The following is a 23,278-nucleotide window of genomic DNA, read 5'->3' on the forward strand; positions in this document are numbered from 1 at the left end:
GTGTAAATAGTATTACTTGAATGAGAACAGGTGGTCCCAAACCCGAGCAAGCCTACTGTCCTAGATTATCAGCAGTCACTACTTCCACTAGCTAACAAAATAAAAACAAACAAAGAAAAAGCTTTTGTTTTATATTATAAGGCCTTTAAAGTGCTCTCTGAAACTAGGTCTGGGACAGCTTGTGTAAAACTTTGTTCTAAGAGCTAAACCAAATACATTTTTTGGAAAGGTCTCAACCTGGAGGGTAACATATGTCAATATGAAGATTTCACACAGCTCCGGTTTTGAAATACTGACCTTTGAACTGAGGTGCAGCAGCTTATAATTTAGCAATAAAAGGGGCTACAGACATGTTAGAGAGAGCTCTTGACCTCAGCTACAATTTTACCACCTGCAAAAATCAATTGAGTCAAAGAAAAGCTTGAACTTGAGAAATTATGGTTGAAGTATTTCCTGAGATGATGCGTTAGTGGCTGTGAGCAGCTGTATGCAATAATGACAATTAGCCATGTCAATGGGTTCATATTGTAAGTGGTAAGACATTGGCCACAGTCTAGCTTTTGGGTCAGTGTTGCTCTGGGGATGGGATATGGGTTCTAGTGGTGACCAGATATACTGGAGCCTTACCAGCTCTCATACCTGCCTCATGACATTGTCCCTGCAGGAAGTGGGGAGAAGAATAGCTCTGATCCAGGTTATGATATTGCTTCATACAAACTGGGCAATCTTCTTAACAACTTATAAGGTGAAAGAATAAATGACAGGGAGGTGTAAACTAACAAAAAATGAATTACCCAGAACGTGAAAGCTCTACCTTTCAATAATCTTCCCTTGATGAAATATCCAGGGTCTGGAGTGGGACAATAGAAAAAGGACTGGGCTGTAGATATAGTTGGATTGACCTGACAGACTCAAAATGTATTGCTTCTTGTTAGGGACCAAGCAGTGAAGCAATGAGGAGACACGATGGATGGAAATAGGGTTTTTACAAGAGCCAGACCGATATATCGCTCAGCCGATATTGACCTAACACAGATATATCTGTATCGGTATATATGTTGTCCGCACAGATATATATTTTTAAAGATATATAGGCAGCATTTTATGTTTATTTGATCATTTTTCTTAATTCAAGTTGTAAGTACATAGTTTTTTTTTGTTGTTGTAAGTGTTTTATAACTTATAGGAATTCACAATTATTAAATTCCCAGTGAAGTTTACTGTTTCAGTGCACTGACGTCATGTTTGATAACCACATTGTAATAATGTGCATTTATATATATATATATATATATTCTTTATATATATATAAAATTATAAGCAAATATATCAATATTATATTACATAATTCCCTAATATCGGTATCGGCAACGCCCCCAAACATACAGTATCGGTCGGGCCCTAGTTTTTATTTACCCCCACCCCAAAAAAAAAAAAAAAAAAAAAAATCAATTACAAAACCAAGAACTTAAAAGCTCAGTCTATAAAGGAGGTAGAAATAAAAATAGCTGCACTCATTATAACTACAAAGAAACTGAGATGTTAACAGAACTCACCTGACATAATGACATAAGGGAGCACATATATACTGGCTTGGCCAAACCAAATAACACACAAGGGATAAACAAAATGAACCACAACTAAATAGAAAACAAACAAACTAAACCCAAATCACCCCATGAAATTATTAATATAACAGAAAGTTATGCCTACCTATATTCTTAAAATGTGTGCACTAAAACAATGTAAAACTCAAAGTAAAACAAAACTCATTCCAAATCAAAGAAACTGTGTCAATTGTTTGGTGTGGCTACCTGAAAATGAAATGAACCTGTGTAGATAAGTATATATAAAGAATATTAGCATGTGTGGCCATGGTCATCACACTCCTGTTAGTTTACTTACTGTGGAGTCAAATATCGTCCAGTGCTGCTGGTGTTTTCTGGAGGTATTGTGGACATACCTGCTTTTGATCCATTTATGTTGACATACCTGACTCATTACTTCCTTTCTCACATAGGGAATCCTCTGGTCCTGTTGAGCTAATAGAAGTGTATTCTCACCATTGTGCACAACATTACACTGTATTACAAGTTATTCATGTAGCTACCTCCACTGTACACTGTTGGACTACTATCTGACCTTTCTCTGATCTGTGACAGGAAACCTGTTGCCAGGGGACCAGATCTTGGAGGTGAATGGGGACAGTCTAGTAGGAGTCACAAGTGAAAGGTAATCTACTAAAGTCTACCTGCTCTCATCTTTATCTGAAAACTATGATTGACTGAGGTGACACTCTAACAATCATGTAATGTGTTTTTTGTGTCTTGCATTTCCTTTCCAGAGCTGTGGACGTCCTGAGAGCAGCCTCAGCAACCAATCACATGCGCCTTCTCATAGCCAGAGATGAGGAAGCAAAGTAAGTACAGTACAGTGCCACAGTGTTTGTTAGGGGAATGATCATTTTGTGAATGTTTCTCAAACCTAAATAACATCTGTATAGTAAACTATCAGTTCAGAATTTGATTCATAACTTTCTAGCCTACTGTTCAGTATTCATACCCAGCCAGCATGCCCATGTGGGCCCCGCATGGGCTAAATGCAGGCTACGTGGCCATGGGCTTGAACTGGGCAAATTTTGCGGGTCCCACACGGTTTCAGTAACATGGGCCCCACATGTGAAGCCCATATGGGCTGGCTAAATGGGCCCCATTAAAGTCCATTCTGATCCCACTTAGACCCCATATGGGCAAACATATGGTGCCTACATGGGTCTCACCCAGTGGGCCCTACCTGAAACGCAGTCAGAACCACCAACACAGGTGGGATCACCATGGAAACTGCAGACAAACCCACTTGGGACCCATATTTGCAGCCCAAATGTAACCCTTATGGGGCCCACATGGACCTGCTGGCTGGGTTTTTTAATATTTGATTCATACTTGAAGTGGTTAATCTCACATATGTAATTAGTGAAGAGATAGCTATTTTAAATTTCCAAATTGAATGTTGTTGTTTTTTTTCATAAATGAGATCTAAAGCCCATGTTTATAAGGCTCAAATCTGGCAACCTCTTTAAACAAGCATCCTGGGAGTGATGCCAGCATTTTGAAGATGGTTTGATGCTCCCCTTGCAATCACTTTGCATCAGAGGCCACGCTAATGAATACAACTGTATTCGCTGAAAGGAAAAAATAGTATTACAAACAGCTGCACTAGTTGTTTGTCTGGTTTTGTGTTGTCAAGATAGTTTAGTGTACCTCCAGTGAACTCTGGTGTATGTTTGCTCACAAACTCTGGTACAGCTACAGGATTTTGTGTTTGTAGATATGGAACTGTGGAAAGTGATCTATATAATAATACGCTATTATGATGCATTCAAGAAAAGCTTGTCATTCCAAAGAGGTTGCTCTTAGCGGCTGTTGGTCAGGCTAGTGGAACCAGTTTGATAACTGAGTAGGCCATGGCACTTTTGACTAGTGGTGCAAGATAAGTAGGAATAAAGGCTGTACTACTGAATAGGTCATGGCATTGTGATGATACTGCCTATCATGCTAGTGGAGCCAACCAGTCTCATGCTACAAGATGCCTCTTTTTCATCCTGTTTGTCATCATTGATAAAATGAGATTGAGTTGTAGTACTGAACTAACAACTTTTATAATAAGTTATTTCTTCATGAACTCTTTGTGAACCCAGAGAAGAGAGAGAAATACATCAGGTGCAGATTTCATTCCATGTGTTCATGTAGTTCTAATGATACAGGATGACATCATCACAACAGTCTAATGAATGAGTTACCTGTCAATCCACATGACTTCATGTTTACTCCTCATGGTCTGTTTCTTATAACTCAGCATGTGCATGAAACAGACCTATGGATCATGCATTCTTTGGTCAGACAGTCTTGCTGTCAAAGCAGCCATAATGAAATTCATTCTGATGAATTACAAATTGTTCACATAAGCAATACAAGTAAGTGTGACTATGTGATCTCAAAACAACTTGTATACAGCATATGAAACAGATACCGGAAATACTGGCAGCAGAGGCTGGTGGTATTAGTGTTCCGCCGGTTTTCTAATCTCACCGTAACCAGTTTATGGTGAAAACAAGGTCAGTGCCAGCTGTTACCATCGCAGGCCTCATCTTCCCCTCAAATCCACCTCATGATCCTTAACTGCAAGTTAAGGAAGGTAATAGTGGATTTGCATATTTTAAACGAGTGAGACTGCTGCACATGAGTGTCAGCCCTGATATTTCCTAAAAAATGTTAGCTTGGTTCTGCCTGTACATGTAATCCTCACTGAAGAGACTCTGACACAGGCAGGATTTACACCTCAGCTTTTTGAGAGGGTGCGTGTCAGAAATGAGAAATGAATAGTGGTAATAGTGCTGTGACACAGCCATGAGTAACACACTGTGGATTTATTAGGCAAGATGAACATAGTGAACTGCATGAATGTAAAGCAAAGTGTTGACAGGTCAAGTGACAGTTTTCAGGTGATTATTACTCTTATTCTTACAAACAGTAGTGGAGTCAGTGGCAAGGTAGCCTGAGCCCCACCTTCTTTACTTTGTGTTGCTATGGAATAACAGCAGACTAAGGGAGTGGAGAAGGCTTAACCTAGGGCTGTGCTCCTGACGAGATGAGCCTTGTATGTTAATCTGTGCTCTTACTACCATGCAGCCCACAGCAGAGAAGCTGGAGGGGGGGGAGAGAGAGAGAGAGAGTGGGCGGCAGGGAGAAGGGGGATTATGCCTGTCTGTCTGTGTCTTACCCCCAAACAAATTCCCTCTACTTCTTTTAAAAACCTAGTTTAGCACTAGCTACGTGTGTACCAGCTGTGAGAACCTCAGTAAATATAATCAAACGAAATCCCCACTCTACTGTTATCATACGCTCAGCAGGGCCTATAATTTAGTGGCAGACCTACGTAAGCCACGTTCAAATTCAAGAAACAACATTGCAAAAAATTATGTGGCTTTCATTTTTTTCCAACTACAGTACATGACACGATTATTTTAGTAGCTATCCACATGTTTAAGTTTAACTACATTTCTCAGTAGTGTGGTCGTAACGTCGCTGTTTTCTACATCAAATAGCTTTTCAGTAGTGAAGCTATTTTACTGATCAAATAACACAGTAGTGTCCACAGAAGCTACATTTCCCCAGGCATTTCTAAACCTTAAATGCAGTGGAGTTTTTGCGGCGGTCTGAAGCAGTAACCTAGGTGACAGACGCTCTTCCATGTGACGTCACGTACCTATCCTTCTGCTGCAGCGGGGCGTAGGGCTGGGAAGCACGCAGCAGGGGACAATGACAGAGGAGGGGGGAGAGAAGTTTATTCCGAGTTCATTTCGTGAATCGCCATGGCCGTATCTTGACAAGTTTATGTTTCTGTTATTTTTGTTAGCATCTGGAAATACCTGAATGTGTTTCCTTAAATTCATGTTTGACGTCACTTGTCATTTTTTGCCAGGCTGTCACTGTTTGGAGCACGTCTTTCTTATTTTGCTCCTGTGGTTTCAACCAAGTTATTGACTTATTTACAATGTGTCCTCCAAATGTGCCTTAAATGAAGCATACATGCAAACACAGGTGTACTTCCCCCACAATAGCATACACACACCACCTGTTTGTTGTGATTATGTGATTATGTTTTTGTTGGTTTTTGTTGCCATGGTTTTGTAGCAGTAAAAGCAGAGAGAGAACAGTTTAATGAACGTTATTAACATATATATGTTATATATGTTATGTTATATATATATCTATGAGAAATTCCAAAATATGTTAAAAAATAGTTATAAAAGCAGTATCAGGTTTGTTAAAATGTACATTTAATATTTTTGTTGGTTTTATATCATTTGAAATGACATTTGCACCATTTTTACCAAAAGTAAAACTGGCTGCTCCTGAAAATGTCAAGTGGTGTAACCACAAAAGAATGATACATATTACATATTGTATTCACCTACAGTGTATTTAAGTGTACTTATACTAATAATGACTTCATTTAAAAACATCAAATGAAAATAAACATTTTTGGACTATTTCTACATTTAAATTTTAAAGCATTTGTCAATATTGATAAGGAAATATCCTAAAAAACATTTTTTCTAAATAATTTGTGACAAATTATGTAAAACCTTACAAAACCTAGTGTTGAGTTGCAAAAGTGAATTACATTTAATCCACATTTTAGTTCACATTTATTTTTATGAAGAAAAAAAACTGATTACACTGGGTTGCATCACATCATTGATCCATATATATGTGTGTAAAGAATATTTTCCCCAATCTCAAATCGTCCCATCACATATTCAGTAGAAACACAAGAACTAATGCATATGTAGAAATAAGTGTGTTATGGAATACACAGATCACACAGGAGAGGTGGAGGTGATTAAAGGACACAGCTAGCTCATTGCCATGTAATAAATAGGAGCGTACATCCGAACCAGCTGCAACAGCAATGATCAAAAGAATGCGTGTGGCCATTTGTCAGATTATAAAGACTGTTTCATTGTTATGATCATTCATTTCAGTGTGAGATAAATGAGCCAGCCCTTAACCCAATCATCTGTTGCTGCCTGTTATGAAAGAGGTGCAGTCTAAGGTCGTCTTTTTGTGCTGTCCAAGAACAATTTGTGTCCTTATTTACCATGGAGCCAATGTGACTGCTTATCATAATCTGCTTAGAAACGCCACATTCAAATCATCATCCTCAGCGGATATTATATTGTTGTATTATAGATGATCATATTTCAGCAAAAACAGGAAGCGGATGCACCGTTTCCAGTCCTGTGAAGCTGTGCTGTTGTGAATTTATAACCCAAAATGATCAGTTTGTTATTGAAGTATGCCGATATGATTATTATTGAGGGAGTAATGATGAGTAACATATCATATTCATCAGTATATTTCCAGTTATCACATTGATCTGATGTGTAAATACTGTAATCAGGTCAATAACTGTCTATAATATAGTACAGTTAATGATGAGGTTTCCAATTCTAATTACAAAAACTAATAGGACATTATTCCTACTGTTCTATACAAAAAATAATGTTAAAATAATATGGTTTTATTTGATTTGATGTAATTATATCTTAAAGTCTTTCATACACATAACACGCTTTTCCAAAAACACACAAAAGTAGGCAAAAAACGACAAAGGAAAACCAAATTACAAAACTCTGATTTGGTTCAGCACTGCAAAACCAAATACAAATAGTATGTAATACAAACAAAGTGCTGCATGAAATAATAGGCAAGGCAGCTTTATTTATACAGTGCATTTCATACACAGGGGCAACTCACTGTGCTTTATCAGGGGAAGATTAAACAGTAACATTTGAAACATTAAAACATAAAATTAAAAAAAGAAAAAACAATTATAATAAAAAAGAAAAAACAGAAAAATAGAGAGAAAGAAAACAAAAAACTAGACTACAATAGAGCATCAAATATGAGAGTACAGCATAAAATAATGATTTGCTTTAAAAATTATTTAGATGTATTATTAAGAACATACAGTGCATATGCATATTTGGGGCTGATTTCAGATTTAATAACACTACATTTTACTATCATGTATTTATTTCCATAGCAGCCCTGGTACAAAATCATGATAATAACAAACACTATAATACAGCTACAGACAGGAGCTGAGGAGTCTGAGCATGCAGGTGCATGTATTGTAGATATCACACAATACATAAGTAATATTCAGAGACATTAAATATATACACTCATCTCCTCTCATTTCATTTAATAAACATTTGTTCCTGACTTTGTATAATACATTGGGATTAAAGCTATGTCAGTCTCTATTTAAATTCAGTAAATAATAGTAAATTGATTTTTTTTTAAGTTGGTATAACATCATGGTTAGTTTTGGTTCATCTCACTGTCCCGCTTAATAAAACTGTATATGTGCACATCTTTTCATCTGTCTCTGCTCTTAACATTTCTCTTGTTGTTTCCCTGGAAAGGAGAGAATTTGCTGAGCTGCTGGAGAAATATGGATCCAATGGTAGCACGGGATCAACACGCAACTCTCCCATCCAGCAAGGTAAGCAATACCTGCTCAGTCATTTTCTTTAATGGCATGAATGTCACAAAAAAACAATATCACCAAAGCATCAATAATCAATTAAACAAAATAAGACTGATAGTATATCCTGTGTCAGTCAGTGGTCTCCAACCCTGCTCCTGGAGAGCTACTGCCCTGCATGTTTTAAATATCGCTCCACTCTAACACACCTCATTCTGATAATGAACTCGTTATCATGCAGCTGAAGCTTATCAAAGGGTTTGATAACGAGTTAATAATTAGTTGAGGTGTGTATCAGGTGTGTTAGAGTGGGGGGGATACCTATAACATGCAGGGCAGTAGCTCTCCAGGAGCAGGGTTGGAGACCACTGTTCTAGGTTGATGCATATTGGGCGGCAAGACACATGCCCTCTCTCCTTCTCCTCGGAGTATTTTTAATTCATTTTTCATTTTGAGAAGCTCTTTGAAATCTGAAATGTTTGAAAAGTTTACCTTGCCGAAGTAAATGTTCCGTATTTCCTTGAATGTTTTTACACTGTAGGAGGAATTACATCTCTGTCTCATCCTCGCCTGTTGTCTCAGCCTCTACTTGGTTAGACTCTGTCTCTGCTTTCTATCTCTGACAGTAAAGAGACATTCTTCCAACTCATCATCTCTTTTTAGGGCCAGATAACATTCTGACGTACTTTGGCTTTTAGTTTCTTCCTTGCAATGTTCCAAATGTATTTCTTTACATTGCATTGCATTTCAGACATTGAGTCTGAGAGGGGGCGGTGAATCTCAGCACCAGCTGATATAGGGGGCTCAGCTCTTGGGTTTGGTATATTTGGTACACACTCTTCTACACTTTTATCTACAAGTGCTAACTCTAATTTATTTAATGCATCTTATATGATGTTGGCAAATCTCCAACACATATCACAAAGCACAGAACACCTAGACTGCATCATGTCTGGGTGTAATTACACAGTATGTCCTAAAATGGTGCAAAGCCTTGAGGGTAAATGGAGTTAGTCGGCCTTTAAAAATGGCTTACGACAAGTGCACATGTCCATTACACAATTTGCCAACATCTGTTTGAGTTGGGTAGGAAGCAGCCAGCTGCTGTAGATTTTGAAAACAGGGCTTCATCATGTGAGCAGTCTTGTGTGTTTTATGTGCAGTGGGTGGTGTTGATGCATCTGGCTTCTGCAGAATGAGAAGACATGGCAGCTACAGCTAAAATCTTTCATGTTTTAATGCTCGTGATTTTATGTTTAGAGAAATCTAATGCTTATTTCTGATTTGAACAACCAGACCTCATCCATGTTAATATAGAAACGTTACTGAGCTTTGAAATACATGATGACAACAACTTTTTTCTCACATTTGCTATTTTTTTAGAAGCTTAGTTAGAAGCCACAGCAAAAGCATGAGCTCTTTTAAACTCTTCATATCAAAGAATTCATGGCATCCTCATGTATACTGCTGAATCTCAGCAGATCTACCCAAGGCAGTGGATAGAAGCAGTTTGGGGGTATTTGGGATGCTCTGCAGTTGGTTTTGTCAGCATATTGGGTATTATTCAGTGCTTAGAGATGCTCAGACTTAAGAAATGTCTGACAGGCCGATGCATGTTTTTCAATGGAGAGCTTCGTTGCCAGTGAAGCCATTTGTAGCAGCAACAAAATGGGGAAATCTTCTATTTCAGTATGACTGAAGTTTATTTCCTGCACAGCTGTCTCTATAAAAGACATGTCAGGAGGCATTCCTGTTTGTTTACCACCCCTCATCTCAATAATTACTGCAAGTTTTTAAAGGCATTTTGGCAATAAATGGTATTTCTACCTCCTAGCAAATAGCAGGTTAATATACATACTTTTTCCCCCCCCAATCCAAAGGAGGCCGCTACCTGGATAGCACATCATCTGGTTCTTCATCTCGCTCCCAGAGTCCTTTGTTGTTGAGCCCGGCAGGCTCTCAGAACACATACAACAACGGCGGGGCCATGCTGCGCTCCCTCAGGTGAGATTCATTTATACAGGATTCAAAAGCCAGCAAATACTCTTACTAAACACAGAATTACAGATGAACCATTGTTTAAATTTGTATCTATCATTACTACTCACGGCAGGTGAGCAGTACATATTGAGAGATTTGTGTTTTATAGCTGGTGTGTAGGACTTTTGTCTCCCCTACTGGCAGTGAGAGTAATTACAAAAACATTATTGACACGTGCTTACATCATAAGCTCCACCGTAGCTCCATCACAACTGTTACGGCTGTAAAACAGTGTATAAATGTTTTGAGCATTGAGTTTCACTATCTGATCCATTCAGTCTGATAACATTTGGAAAGAAGAGCCACATGATTCAATTATTTTATCCTCATTTAAGTTAGCAGAAGGCGAACCAGAAGTTAGCCAGCATTCTGTAATAATGGATTCGTCGGGGGAATCCCAATCCCAGCGCCAGATTAAAACCTCTGGTGTATACAGAGATTTAACTAGCAGTGATAGGCTTAATCAGCATTGTGTGAACTTGTTTGGAAAGTGCTTAAATATAACAAATGTTACATTTATATGTAAAGGTTCTACACTACAGGTTTTAAGAATCCTCAGCTACATCATGACATGTGGAACAGAGAGATGTAAAACCTCCATGAAAATTATTCATTCATTTCAGTGTAGCAGCAATGAAAGCTGAGGTCAGCAGAAGTAGAAACCTTAGCTGGTCTAAACTATCACAGAAAGGACCTAATTTAACCCTTACATACTGTTCATATTCTACACCCTCACAGTATGTTCTGGGTCAGTTTTGACCCGGTCTAAGAATCCTCTCATAAAAAGTGTCTATACCAAACTTTGAACCACAGATGTGTTTAGAAAGCATCAATAGTTGATCTGACTGATCAATAAATGTGTGATTAAACCTTGATTCATGTTTCAGAGAGCAGAGAGAGTGTATTTTTTCATTGTTGGAGAATCACACAATATCATGTCCTATTTTACCTAAGACATGAAAATATAACATAGCAATAATGATGGAAATGTATTTTATGTAAAGGTAAAATGACAAGAACTTTATGGTTCAGTACAAGACATTTGTTTTTTTTTTACAGCTGTCAAATGTCAAAATGGGTCAAATTTGACCCATACAGTATGTAAGGGTTAATAAACAGTATGTACTAATGAAGCTTTCAGTCAATATAAAATGTTTGGATATTTGTAGTTATATACAGTGCATGTATTGTTTATATATTTTAACTTAAAATTGGTCAATGTAACATCTTGGGTAATGTTTTTGTTATGTAGACGTGTCCATGGTACACCGAGCATCTATCTGTGCTTTGTACCTTCTGACTTCACAAAAAGGAACCCATTAGTTTAACTTGAAATATTTAGGCATATACGTCTTTGTGTTCTCAGTCATCCAGGTGAAGGAGTGATTCAACTTATTACAGTGGCACGATCCAGCAATTTGGGCATCACCATCGGAGGAGGCTCCAACCGGCCCGATGGCCCTGCTGTCTTCATCCAGGAGGTGCTGTCTGGAGGAGACTGTCACCGGGTAAGGATGGAGGCAAGGATGAAGGGAATAATGTTGCCACAAGCCATACAATTATGTTTTAATCATGCAAACAAGGGACCAGAAGAACATCAAAGTAATTAGTCAGCCCTGGTTTTTTAAGCTTCTAGCTCTGTTTTGGTATCCGCCAAATCCCGAGAGTATCTGGCTCACCAGTCACTGACACTGTCTGGGTGTTAAATCTGTGTGGTGTCAGGACACTGAGCTACCCATTTACATTTTATAGTTACTAGATAAAACTTTAACTTTTAAACTTTAAAAACTCCACATGGTTCTACAACCTCACAGAATGCATGGGGAGGCTGTTTTGGATTGTTTAAGGAAGTTACCAAATATAGTTTTTAAATACAATTATAGCAAAGACACAATCTTAAACAGTATTACTTTTGTTCCATTTTACTGGAAAAGCTCAACCTAACCTTAGTAAATAAGAAAAATGCAGTTTGACAGTTTCCTCAGTGAATATGCTCCATTTCTCACATAACTTCACTTTCTCTCAGGAGCATCTCTGATTGAAAGAATCATAGAACTAGGTTGTTGTGGAATAATACAAGACTTCTTAAAACAATACAGATGTGCTTCAGCTACAACATATACATGTGAGTCAATGAATTCTAGCTAAGCAATTCCCTATCTGCTGTAAAGAGGATATTTTTTACTTGTGGCTCAGTGTGCTCACCGTATCCCTCGAGCACTGACGTGAGGAACATGAGTCTAGCTGCTGAAAGCGTGACTGAGATGGATGCAGTGCCGCAGAGAGGGACTCCTTGTAGGAAAATGAAGTGAACATGATGGAGGAAGGTGGAGGTGAGACAGGGGGATGAAGAAGGAAATGAAAGAGAGCACATGCAGACCTCTGCAGCTTTGGCGTCAGATTAGTATAAAATAGTGCTGAGCCACGCTCAGGTCACAGGCTGCTGATCCTGTTTTTGTGACTAGATGTCACCTCCAACCACATTGTATTCACTTTACAAATATATAGGCTACAACCAACCAGACACAGAGTTACTGAGATATAACATACCATAGATCTTTAGCCTTTTACATGTGCAGTGATATGAGTCAGTTTAATTTGATTTATTTCAGTCTTTTGGTGTTCACTTTTGATCATATTTTAGTCATTTGATTATTAATAGTTTTGGTATTTGGTAGTTTTGGCTAAGTATTCTGCTGTCACCATCTTTGATGTGTGCAGTTACCATGGTGATGTCCCTAGCATCACTACTAAGTTAGTACCATTAACCAAACATGACATCAACGTGACTGTGTTAACTAAAACTAACATTAGCTGAGAGTAACACTTATGTTATATAATGTAAGTTGCTGCTTTTTAGTGTAACAGGTCAAACCACTAAATTCACTCCTGAAAGATTTATTTCTGGAGGTGGAGGATGTGAATGATGTGTTAGTTTCATGGTTCCATTCATTTGTATTTCACATGATCTCTTGCTTCCATGTCTAACACATTGTGTCATAGTTTCCCTTTTTCCTTTTTATTTCCTATAGCTTTCATCACAGAAAAATGTTTAATCACAATTTACAGTGACACCACTGCAAAAAGTAACACGTGAAGTGATGGAAATTATATATACTTCAATTTAAGAAGAGAAATTAGATATGAAACAGTGGTCTTTGGTTTTATCATCCTAAGAATATCCAGTGTTGACTTCTGAGGTGGAGCATTAGAAAGTGAATGTTGGACCACTTATCAAATCATCATGGAATCCAATACCAATGAGAGGAGTTCCCCTTATAGCAGAGTCCAGATCTCTGCCAGATGTGTCTGGAGGCGTATGGGTGGTGAAGCACCTGCTTCCAAACACAACCATTGGAAATTTGTAAAGTTTTGAATAAAGTTCTAGTACTAGTAATGGTGTTGTAACCCAGCATCCTGGATTCACCTAACTGTTTCAGCTTAATAAGGAAACAGTAAACGGGACAATAAGTCCAGACTTCTCAATTATTTCTCATTGTTATTTATTTAATATCTTATTAGTTACTTCAAAGATTTTGCTATAACGTACCACACAAAATAAAACCCCTCCCTACATCCTTCCCCATCCTAAACAAAGAAGAGCTAAATCTCACTCCTACTGGCTCCTGTAAAGGCAGTAACAGTTACAAAAACAGGGGGTATAGTCATTTGGTACTGTTCTTCATGACAGTTACACCTCAATTCAAACCAGTCATTTGGATTCACTGAACATTCTGTCTTTTCTTAAACTTACTGTAGTGACCTCAATGTTTTGAACTTTGCACCACACATTTTTAAAAAGAAAAGATACTGAGTCCAGGCTTTAGTATTAAAATGAAACTGAAATCTTTGGGCCCCATCTGAAACCCAGTCAGAACCCACTTGAAGCCGATATGGGCAAACACAGGTGGAGCCACCATGGAAACTGCAGACAAATCCACTTGGGACCCATATTGCAGCCCAAATTGAACTGGTTGGGATGGTATGGTGTAGCAGTAGATAACAGGCCAGTGGGGACTTTTCAAAACACTCTTGTAGCTCAGCGATGAAGATTAAACACAAAGCTCTTCCAACATTTCTTCCAAATACCACTAATCTGATACTTTTGTTTCTCCTAACACAGAATATTTATAGTATGTTTCTATTATTAGCAGTGTCACCTTGATTCCCTGTAGGAAATTAACATACAGTGACAAATACATTCCTGTGAGCTCATTAAGTCCTGATGAATATTTAGGATTTCATGCTAGATTAAAGAATGTGAAACAGTGCTGCTTGAATATTTCTTGGTGTTTGTGTTGTTTTGGTGTCAGTGCTGCTTTATTAGAGGAGTCCCAGAGTCCCAGAACAGATACAGTACACCAAGTGTGAAGGTCAGCCATCAAAAGCTATAGGACTTTGCTTAGGCCATCACCCTACGCATAGACACACACACACACACAGTACAGTAGCACCTCACATTCAGACCATGCTATCCCCTCCTCGTCTGACACTCACCCTTAAGTCACTTGGTTTCTTCTGAGACTTACATCTTTAAAAACGGCTCATAAATACAGTATGTAGTTGGATTTTCTTCAAACACTCTCACACATCTCTAGCGCTATCTATCTACTTATCACCAGAGTCATCTTTTAATCACTGATCCTTACACATTCTATATGCTGTTTTTATATCCAGTGCTGCCGACTAGCCGAGGGTCGAATGCGTTAGAAAGGAAATTGAACTATTGGAAGCATTAAGGGGTTTCGATGAGGATGGAAGGATGGAAGGATGGAAAATGTTCCATGTATTCTGATGAGATGTTACTTGTAAATGTGATTGATGAGCTCTGCACCCCGGCCAGAGTGTCCGGGGGAATACTGGGAACACAGACATTTGTGCTTGACAAAAACAAGGCAACAAGTGCTGTACACTGCAACCACACTACCTCACTACCTCACCAGAGGCCCTTTAAGATGACTTTATCTGACAACATGACTCAGTATGTCAAATGGACATTACATTATATACACGTCCTCCATAGGATTAGATTAGACAGTTAGACAGTTAGTTTGGTCTCTTGATATTAAAGGACACCTCGAATTGCAGAAAAGGCCAATTATGACGCTTTCTATTATGAAGTTTTCATCCATGGATGTTTTATATTTGAGCAGAGAAAAGTGTAAAAATGGGAACTTGTGAGCGGGGCCACTGAGGGAAACACTACTGCACATATTCAATCTGGAAGCAAACCTAGAAGCTAGAAACTTTTAATGGTGTATGTGTCAGCCGAGCAATTCTTATTGGACTCACTAGGCACCATTATTGGTCCAGTATCTAGCTCTTATCATACATCCATGGTATAAACATGTGCCTTTATAACATGACTCTTCTTCCTGACTCCTCTCACTGACAGTAGACATAATGAGGCCAACACTGCCTCCACCACTCCAAGCTCCCCTTTTTATGTGAGAGGTTCTTGATATTCGATGTGTTTATTGAAGGGGAGTAGTTCTCCTCTGATTCTTTCGAAAGCTCCCCTAAAGAACAGAACCTTTCTTATCATCTCTGGCTGAAAATCTAAAGTATCTGTGTTTGAACAACCAGTATGAAGAACATTGTACTCACCCAGCACAGTATCTGCTGGGATTGGGTCAATATTTGACAATTCTGCACCTCATGAAGTTTATTCAATGCCAGTGTGGTCTTTATCTAGTGAGGTTATGGGTAAGGGTGTAGATGGGGGTGTAGCCTGTCTGACCTCAATGCCGGAGACTAAAGTTCACACCACTCTGCCCCTCAGGAGACTTCCAGTGGCTCGACAGGCTGTAAACAAGCAGTAGTAGTAGTATTTCACTTCTTTTTTCTCATTCTATGTTAGTGGACAATGCAATATGATATATCCTCTTTAGACTTTGTTGTAGAAAAAATTCTGCTTTCCTTCATTACTTTCTTACTTTGATAAGCACAATGTGATCACAACCAATAATAGTGATGGCCAAATCTACAAAAATAGGCCCAATGTTGTAGATTAACATTTTTTTTATTTTGATGATGGATTTCAAAGTATCAATAGTTTTAAATATTCCTGGCCAAACATATGGTATAATGACAAGTAGCACATAAATATCATCATTTTAAGAGAAGAATCATCATTGATCAACCCTACACACCCCTCCTGTTTGCACATATGGCTGCTTTTTGTTCTTGTCTCCAGCTTCTTCTGCTTTCCTCTCCCCAATCCCATCCTCCTCGCCTCTCTGTCCACCCACTCACTATCAACTGTCGACAAGATGACAAGTAAGAAAAGAAGGAGAATGAAGGGATGAGACAGAGAATACAGGAATGTGCACTTGTGTTTGCACGCCTGTTACAAAAGCAAAAAATGTAATGTCATGTAATATCCCCCAATGGTGGTTTTTAATATAATAATCAATTAAAGTACCATGTGAGATGTTTAGCATGTGGTGAGGAACCCACAGAATTATCGGTAACTCTGCAGTACTTCTCAGCTCTAAAGAGATTTTTAGCGTCTTTTGCTCATTTTTTTGGTTTTAGTCTGAACTCTGCTGCCATCAAACTATTTACCAGCAGCAGCAGGAAGCTTTTATCATAGAAAAATCAGAGATAAATAGAAAAAGATAATATGCTTTCATCAGGTGGACGCAAATACAACTTCAACAAATGTATGAGATGATCATTAGTTAGATGTTAAGTTACCATAAATGAAGTAAAAGTGTTTTATGCCAATAATACTTACACAATAACTTTTGAACACACAATAAAGGCTCAGACTTCACAGTCACCTCTCTCCACACATGCTACATTTGTCCAGAGTCACTACAGGAAGCTTTGCTCAGGGTTGAGGCAACAGTGCAGCTGACATACATATGCATTAGATTTATTTTGGCTCATTTTTTTTTTCTCTCTCTGACCTCCAGACTCAAAATCTTTAATAACAGATGGTGCATGGTACAAAAGACTGCATGCAACTGTGTAAGAGTCAAAGCTTTATGACCGTACTCTGTCATCAAGTTTCTTTTAACTCACTTGACACTGTACACTAATGCTTGGCTCTATTACAACAGCAACTGACACCAACTCTCTGTTTCTCAGTCTTGTGCTTATGGAAGCAGGTTGTCCATTTCCTCCAAATCCCAACTCTTAATCCCTTGTGTCATATAAGAAGCAAGCTAGCATTTCATGCACTGAGATTTTCCGTATGGGATGAGTCAGCGGGGGATTATGCAGCCATGCGTGCATCAGAAGTGTGGTAGCTATAAGGTGGCAAAAGCCCATGTGCAACAGGAGAGATAGATTTACACATAGATGAGCTATTTGATTCTTTGTCACCTGTAGAGTAATGTCCATCAGTACATTGTTTGCAAGGTGTAAAGGAGTGTAAGATCTTCTTCAGGTAAATACCTCTCAACCCCAAATGTTGCCTTAAAAAGAGAATGAAACTATTTATTGGGAGCTTCACAGTGTGCAGACCTCACTCTTTTGTAGCTTGCAATCAGTGTGTGTGTGTGTGGGGGGGGTAACTAGTTCCATGTAACAGCATTACATCATTTAATTATTACTGAAAGTAATTGTAATCTGTTACAGTTACTGATGAAAATGTGTCATTAAATGATGATGATTACAAAGGAGGTTACATCTGAAGTCACACCTTTAACATTTTGCTCAGGAGGGTTTTTTCCTCATTTTTTAATATTGAACATGTTACTGAATACATATATTACTGTTTTTAATTCTTTGAAATCTATATATTTTTATATTTTATAAATAAATCATGATGTGGGCTTATTTGAAGCACACATGGACTTAAATAGTGTCACAGTACCAATTAAGCCGATTCCAGACTTTTGACTTTATTCATCAAATATCTTTATTTTATATTATAAAATCTACATGAACTAATGAATACATTTTACAATGAGAGATAAATGTTGCTTTATAAGAAATGATCTCTCTTATAAATCATGTCAGTATCCATGAAAAACAGCTGAACTTAGATTTTGGTGCTTAATGGGAACATTTACCCTAACAGCTGGAAACATTGGTTAGAACATTAGAAAAGTCATCAAAAAGTCATCAAATGTAATAAGTTACATTACTTTGATGAAGTTACTAGAGTAACTAGTAATCTGTAACCTATTACATTTCCAAAGTTACAAACCTTCACAACCATTCTGCTGCAATGAACCATTTTTTTGTCTTGCATATGAATAAGATGCCTGGATGTGCACACCCTAGTTCTCTCCTTTACTCGATCATAAACACCTTATTGGACTAACACAGGATCTACCTGGCTATTATTGGCCTATTGTTTCAAAGCTTTTTAAACCCTCTACCAAAATCAGTACATACATAGATTTGAGTTGAGAAATCAGCTGTGACATCTACTTGAAACCTGATACTTGAAAAGCTCACAAGGTTTGGGACTCAATACAAAACAGATATAATATCTGTAAGAGGCTTATTGCATTCATAAATCACTCACAGTCCCTTTTTACTGTAGAGGCTTAAAAATGTATGGTATGGTAAGGTAAGGTAAGGTAAGGTAAGGTAAGGTAAGGTAAGGTAAGGTAAGGTAAGGTAAGGTAAGATAATGTAAGGTAAGGTAAGGTAAGGTAATGTAAGGTAATTGTATTACATCTAGGGATACACCAATCAATTTACTTGTATTCTTACAATAGTGATACTGATAACTTCTCCTCATCTTTACTGATCAATTGACACAGAGTACCAATCAGTTTTAACATCTATAAACCTTACTGTGTGGAACAGATCGGAATCATTTTTATGTAAGGTAACATGAGGCCATGGTTTGCTGACTGAATGAATGTGACATCATTCATTAAATATAATAATGTTATGGTAGCTTAATGAAGAAACTGTATTTGATGTGACTGGTGATGTCATGTCCCAGTACACTTCATAAGGTCAGATTGGTGCATCCGTATCCAGATCCATATTTCCAATTTCCAAACAGCTGCATGACAGTACCTGGAACTAGCATTTACTGTCAGTCCAGGAACAAGAGAGACAGTGGAAAGAAAACCAGAACCCGTGACAATACATTCATGTTACATTTTGTTCACTTCCTGCTGTGGAAACGGTCTGATAATAACTATACTTGGCCAAGTGCTGAGAGGTCATTAGCTCATAGTTTCAACACGCCTAACCCCCTGTGGATAAATCAAGAGGATTTAAAGATATTTACCAGCGTAGGTCACTCAAGGGAAATAGGACACCTGTCTGGTTCTTGAGCTCAGAGTGAATTAAGGCGAGTGTCTCTGAACTCTGTGTGTCTCTGTGTTGCGCAGGATGGACGTCTGAGGCCTGGAGATCAGCTCATTGCCATCAACAAGGAGTCTTTGATAGGTGTGACCCACGAGGAGGCCAAAAGCATGCTGAACAAAGTCAAATTCAAGTGGGTGGTGCTTGTATGACAGTGATCCCTCTTTCCTATGTTTATATGTACATTGTTGTGTGTATACTCATGTTTGTGTATTTTTTATGTATCCAGTCAAGACACTGTAGTGGAGATAGCCTTCATCCCAGGTAAAGGGCTCTTCCCAAGCAGCACATCTCTCCACAACGGCGTCCAGCGAGCCGCAGGCAACAACTACAACTCCGGACGCTTAAAAGTCCACATCAGATCACCTGAGGTCAGCTCCAATATATATAATACTTCTGGACATCCTGTCTGTAGATTGTTAAATGTTGTAGAATTTTATCACAGCAACAAGTATGAAAGAGGAAAATCAGTATTTCAAAGTGAATAAAAAATCATAAGGATGGGTTTCAAATAACAAATCTTAGGCTCCTTTATCAGCTTATTCACAGCAGGATGGAAGATAAATGGTGATGAGAGGAAAGAGAGCTAAGACTATAAAGAGTCTAAAGACCATATATAGGTTATCTCATCTAGTTCACTATAGGGTGCAATTTTTAGTCTGCCATGTTCCTGTTATCTGTGCAACCTGGAGTGTGCCACTGGAATAATGATACACTTTTAGAGTTAAAGCCACAGTATTATAAATGAACTGATTCAGCTTTTAAATAAATGATGTTTGATAACTGATGTTTCGAACATCATTCAACATTTGCCAATTGACACCATTTCTTTTTTTGATTTAGCAATTCCATTTTAAAATTCAATCAATTCATTCATTAACTTTCCGGGCTTTCCTAAAGAGACTAATTAATGAACTGATACTAATCTACCTTTGGAAAAACATCCCTAAACTCCTCCCAACACACACACGCACACACACACACACACACACACACACACACACACACACACACACACACACACACACACGCTGGGACTAAGCACAATATACAAAACCAGTGAAAAGTTTGGACACACTTTCTCACTTATGTGAATGGGAAAGTGTGTCCAAACTTTTGACTGGTACTGTATATGGCACTACTGTTGCACTCTGGTGTTTATATATCTATATATTTGCATTTATTTCCATGTATGCTGCTGGGATGGGAATCTGCTCTAGATCAGCAGGTCACAATCACTTATTTTGTAGGATATTTGAAAATCCTGTGAATCAAACCCACCCTATCAAAACAGCTTCAAATCATTAAGACTGAGCAGCACTGATATCATTTAAAGAGTAGTTGTCATCAGTTTAACATCCTTTGTTTTTCATTGTGTTTTTTCTGTGCAGATCTGTACAGAGGAGCCAGCCCCAGAGTCTTCACCTTCTCCTGACATCTGCCCACCAGACATCCACATTTCAGGTACAACAGCTCACTACACAGCCTCTGTATCTGTTTTGAGAGCTGCTGATTCACAATGGGAATGATAGTACTAACAGCTGTTTCACATTACAGGGAAAAAAGCAGCTTCATGTAAGTTTAAAGGCAATATTCTGTTTTTCTTTTTGTCAATTAATCTCATTAGAGGATAAAAATGAATTGGAGCCAAAGCCTGATATATCTCATTCCTCTGAGCTCCATTTTTATTCTAAACATATTAAAACACATTAATGGGCCACACTGTTGCACTGAGTTCCTTCATTACTATGAAAACACACATTGTAGCTTATTATGACTAAATCCATCACAAATACTATCCTGCTACCACATGTGAATTAAGCCACCACTGTTTTTTTTATAGAGAGTGTCAGCTTGCATCAAATATTGAATTCCACTGTATGCAGAATGTTTCCTGCATGTCTACACAGTGTTATATTATCACAGCTCAATGTCAGTAAATATTATACAGTTAGTATTGGACTATAAGAGAGTTACAAGCCTTCACAGGAAGAGTCATTTAAAGCTTTGAAATGGGTTGGTTGGGTTCTGGAGGTGTGGTTACAGCATTGGTGTGACCTATGCCTGATGGTGGGACCCAATGGGATATCTTTTTTTTTTTTATGGGGCACAAAATCCTGACACCAGCCTTATTATCTAAGTAAATATGCGATTGTGCAGTTGAGTTAGTATGTTTTGGTGGTTTGTTTGCTGTGTGAAGATCACTGACTGCTCTTTTTTTACACATCACTGGTTATACATTTACACCTGTCACATTCCTTCACCATCACTGTCCACCATGCTCAATATCATCCTGTCGACTTATGAAGTGTAGTCTACAAAAAACAGATATGCCATAAAATAAGCTTTTTAAAGTACTGTTAGAACACCTGCCCAGTCAAACTTCAGATTTTCAATAACTTGTCCTTGAAGTCACTCAAATCAAATCAGATACATACTAAATAAAGCCAGCTGATCAGAGAATGAAAAACGGGGGGGGGGGGGGGGGGGAACATTTGCTCCCTTACAGAGAGCGGGGATTAGTTTGAAGAGGAGAGGACAGGATTTAATCGAGGTCTCAGCACAGTAGGGAACCTCAGAGTACACAGGAATGTGAGGGGATCATGAAAAAAAAATCACAAATCTTCATTATTGTTCTTCAGTTGTTAGCGCTGGTGTGTCGGTGCTGGAGAGGGGAAAAAAAGACGGAATTAAAGAGAAAAAAATAGTAAGGGAAAAAGAAGACAGGCAAATAATAGCAGACAGTGAGGATCTTATCCTTCATGTTATCAAAAAAGAAATAACAGTACTTACATAGCAGCTGCTGTTTCAAACCTGATTCAAAATCTACCTTAATCTTATATAAGCTCATGTTGTTTTTAACACTCTTTATAATGATGTTGTGACTTCTGTGTGCACGTTTAGCTAAAAATCCTGAGCACATGATGATATGGTTGGGCCAGAGGAAGTGAAAACAACTTCCAATGATAAAACAGTTCCACATGAGGACCACATCATGAAAATCCTTGGATACGTTTCTATCTTTTGTTAATTTAAGGGTCTGATAAATGACCAGAATTCTATGTAGTAAAACAAGATATGAAAGGTGACATGGTCCCTTATAGGTCAGGCCAAGCACAATAATGTACAGGCAGCTGGTGGACAGATCAGGATTGGTGTGATGTGGTCAAATGATCTTCTGGTCAGCAGTGGTCTGAACAAATTAGGTGTTTTTTTTCAAGTTTCAAGTTTCATTTAGGTTTAAGATGTATTTCAGATGTCAATTTAACCCTTACTGTTCAGGATCAAATTTGACCGATTTAAAAAAAAATTGAAAGTCTGTGAAAACACCCTATACATATTTATTTTAGCCAAATGTGTCCTAATGTGACCCACAGTGTACAAACATGGAAATAAAATGTATCTTTTGTATCTTTTTTTTCATTTTTGTGCAGCTGATGAAAATGTACAAATGTGACCTGTGTTTATTTATTTAAAAAAAAAGCAAAAATCAGCATTCAAACATGTTATATTCTTCATATTCTATAAAATGTTCTCCTGGACCTTAAAACAGTGTTTATGAATGTCTTTTTTTTCCATAAGATTAATCAAATATTTATTAATGACTGATGATGAATTTATGAATGTGAATTGTTGTAGACACTAATTATGAGTCAGAATATGAACAGTATGTGGGAGTTAATACAACCTCACTGGTTCATCTCTGGCTGGAGACGTATGTTGCATGTCATCCTCTTGCTTTCTATCCATAATCCCAGTTTATCTCTAATGAAAGATAAACAGTCAAATAAAAAAAAGCAATAACTGTTTAAGCATTTTCTGACTGAAAACAGTATTTCTGATGGAAGGTACTGATGAACTGAAATGAGAAAAACCATTCTGTCTCTACTTCATA

The 23,278-nt window shown here is 37.9% G+C and overlaps 1 protein-coding gene across 1 annotated transcript in view; it reads left to right on the plus strand.

The window, feature by feature from the left end:
* si:dkeyp-72e1.9 (syntaxin-binding protein 4) overlaps positions 1-23,278 on the plus strand; it is an 87,653-nt gene that overhangs the window by 46,289 nt on the left and 18,086 nt on the right. The window contains exons 4-11 of the mRNA XM_062439373.1: positions 2,163-2,232; positions 2,345-2,419; positions 7,997-8,076; positions 9,939-10,062; positions 11,465-11,606; positions 19,410-19,516; positions 19,613-19,754; positions 20,775-20,847. Of these exons, the coding sequence (XP_062295357.1) occupies positions 2,163-2,232; positions 2,345-2,419; positions 7,997-8,076; positions 9,939-10,062; positions 11,465-11,606; positions 19,410-19,516; positions 19,613-19,754; positions 20,775-20,847 (813 nt within the window). The remainder of the gene's footprint in view (positions 1-2,162; positions 2,233-2,344; positions 2,420-7,996; positions 8,077-9,938; positions 10,063-11,464; positions 11,607-19,409; positions 19,517-19,612; positions 19,755-20,774; positions 20,848-23,278) is intronic.

This window comes from Scomber scombrus, chromosome 18 (genome assembly GCF_963691925.1).
Source record: "Scomber scombrus chromosome 18, fScoSco1.1, whole genome shotgun sequence".
NCBI classification, from domain to species: domain Eukaryota; kingdom Metazoa; phylum Chordata; class Actinopteri; order Scombriformes; family Scombridae; genus Scomber; species Scomber scombrus.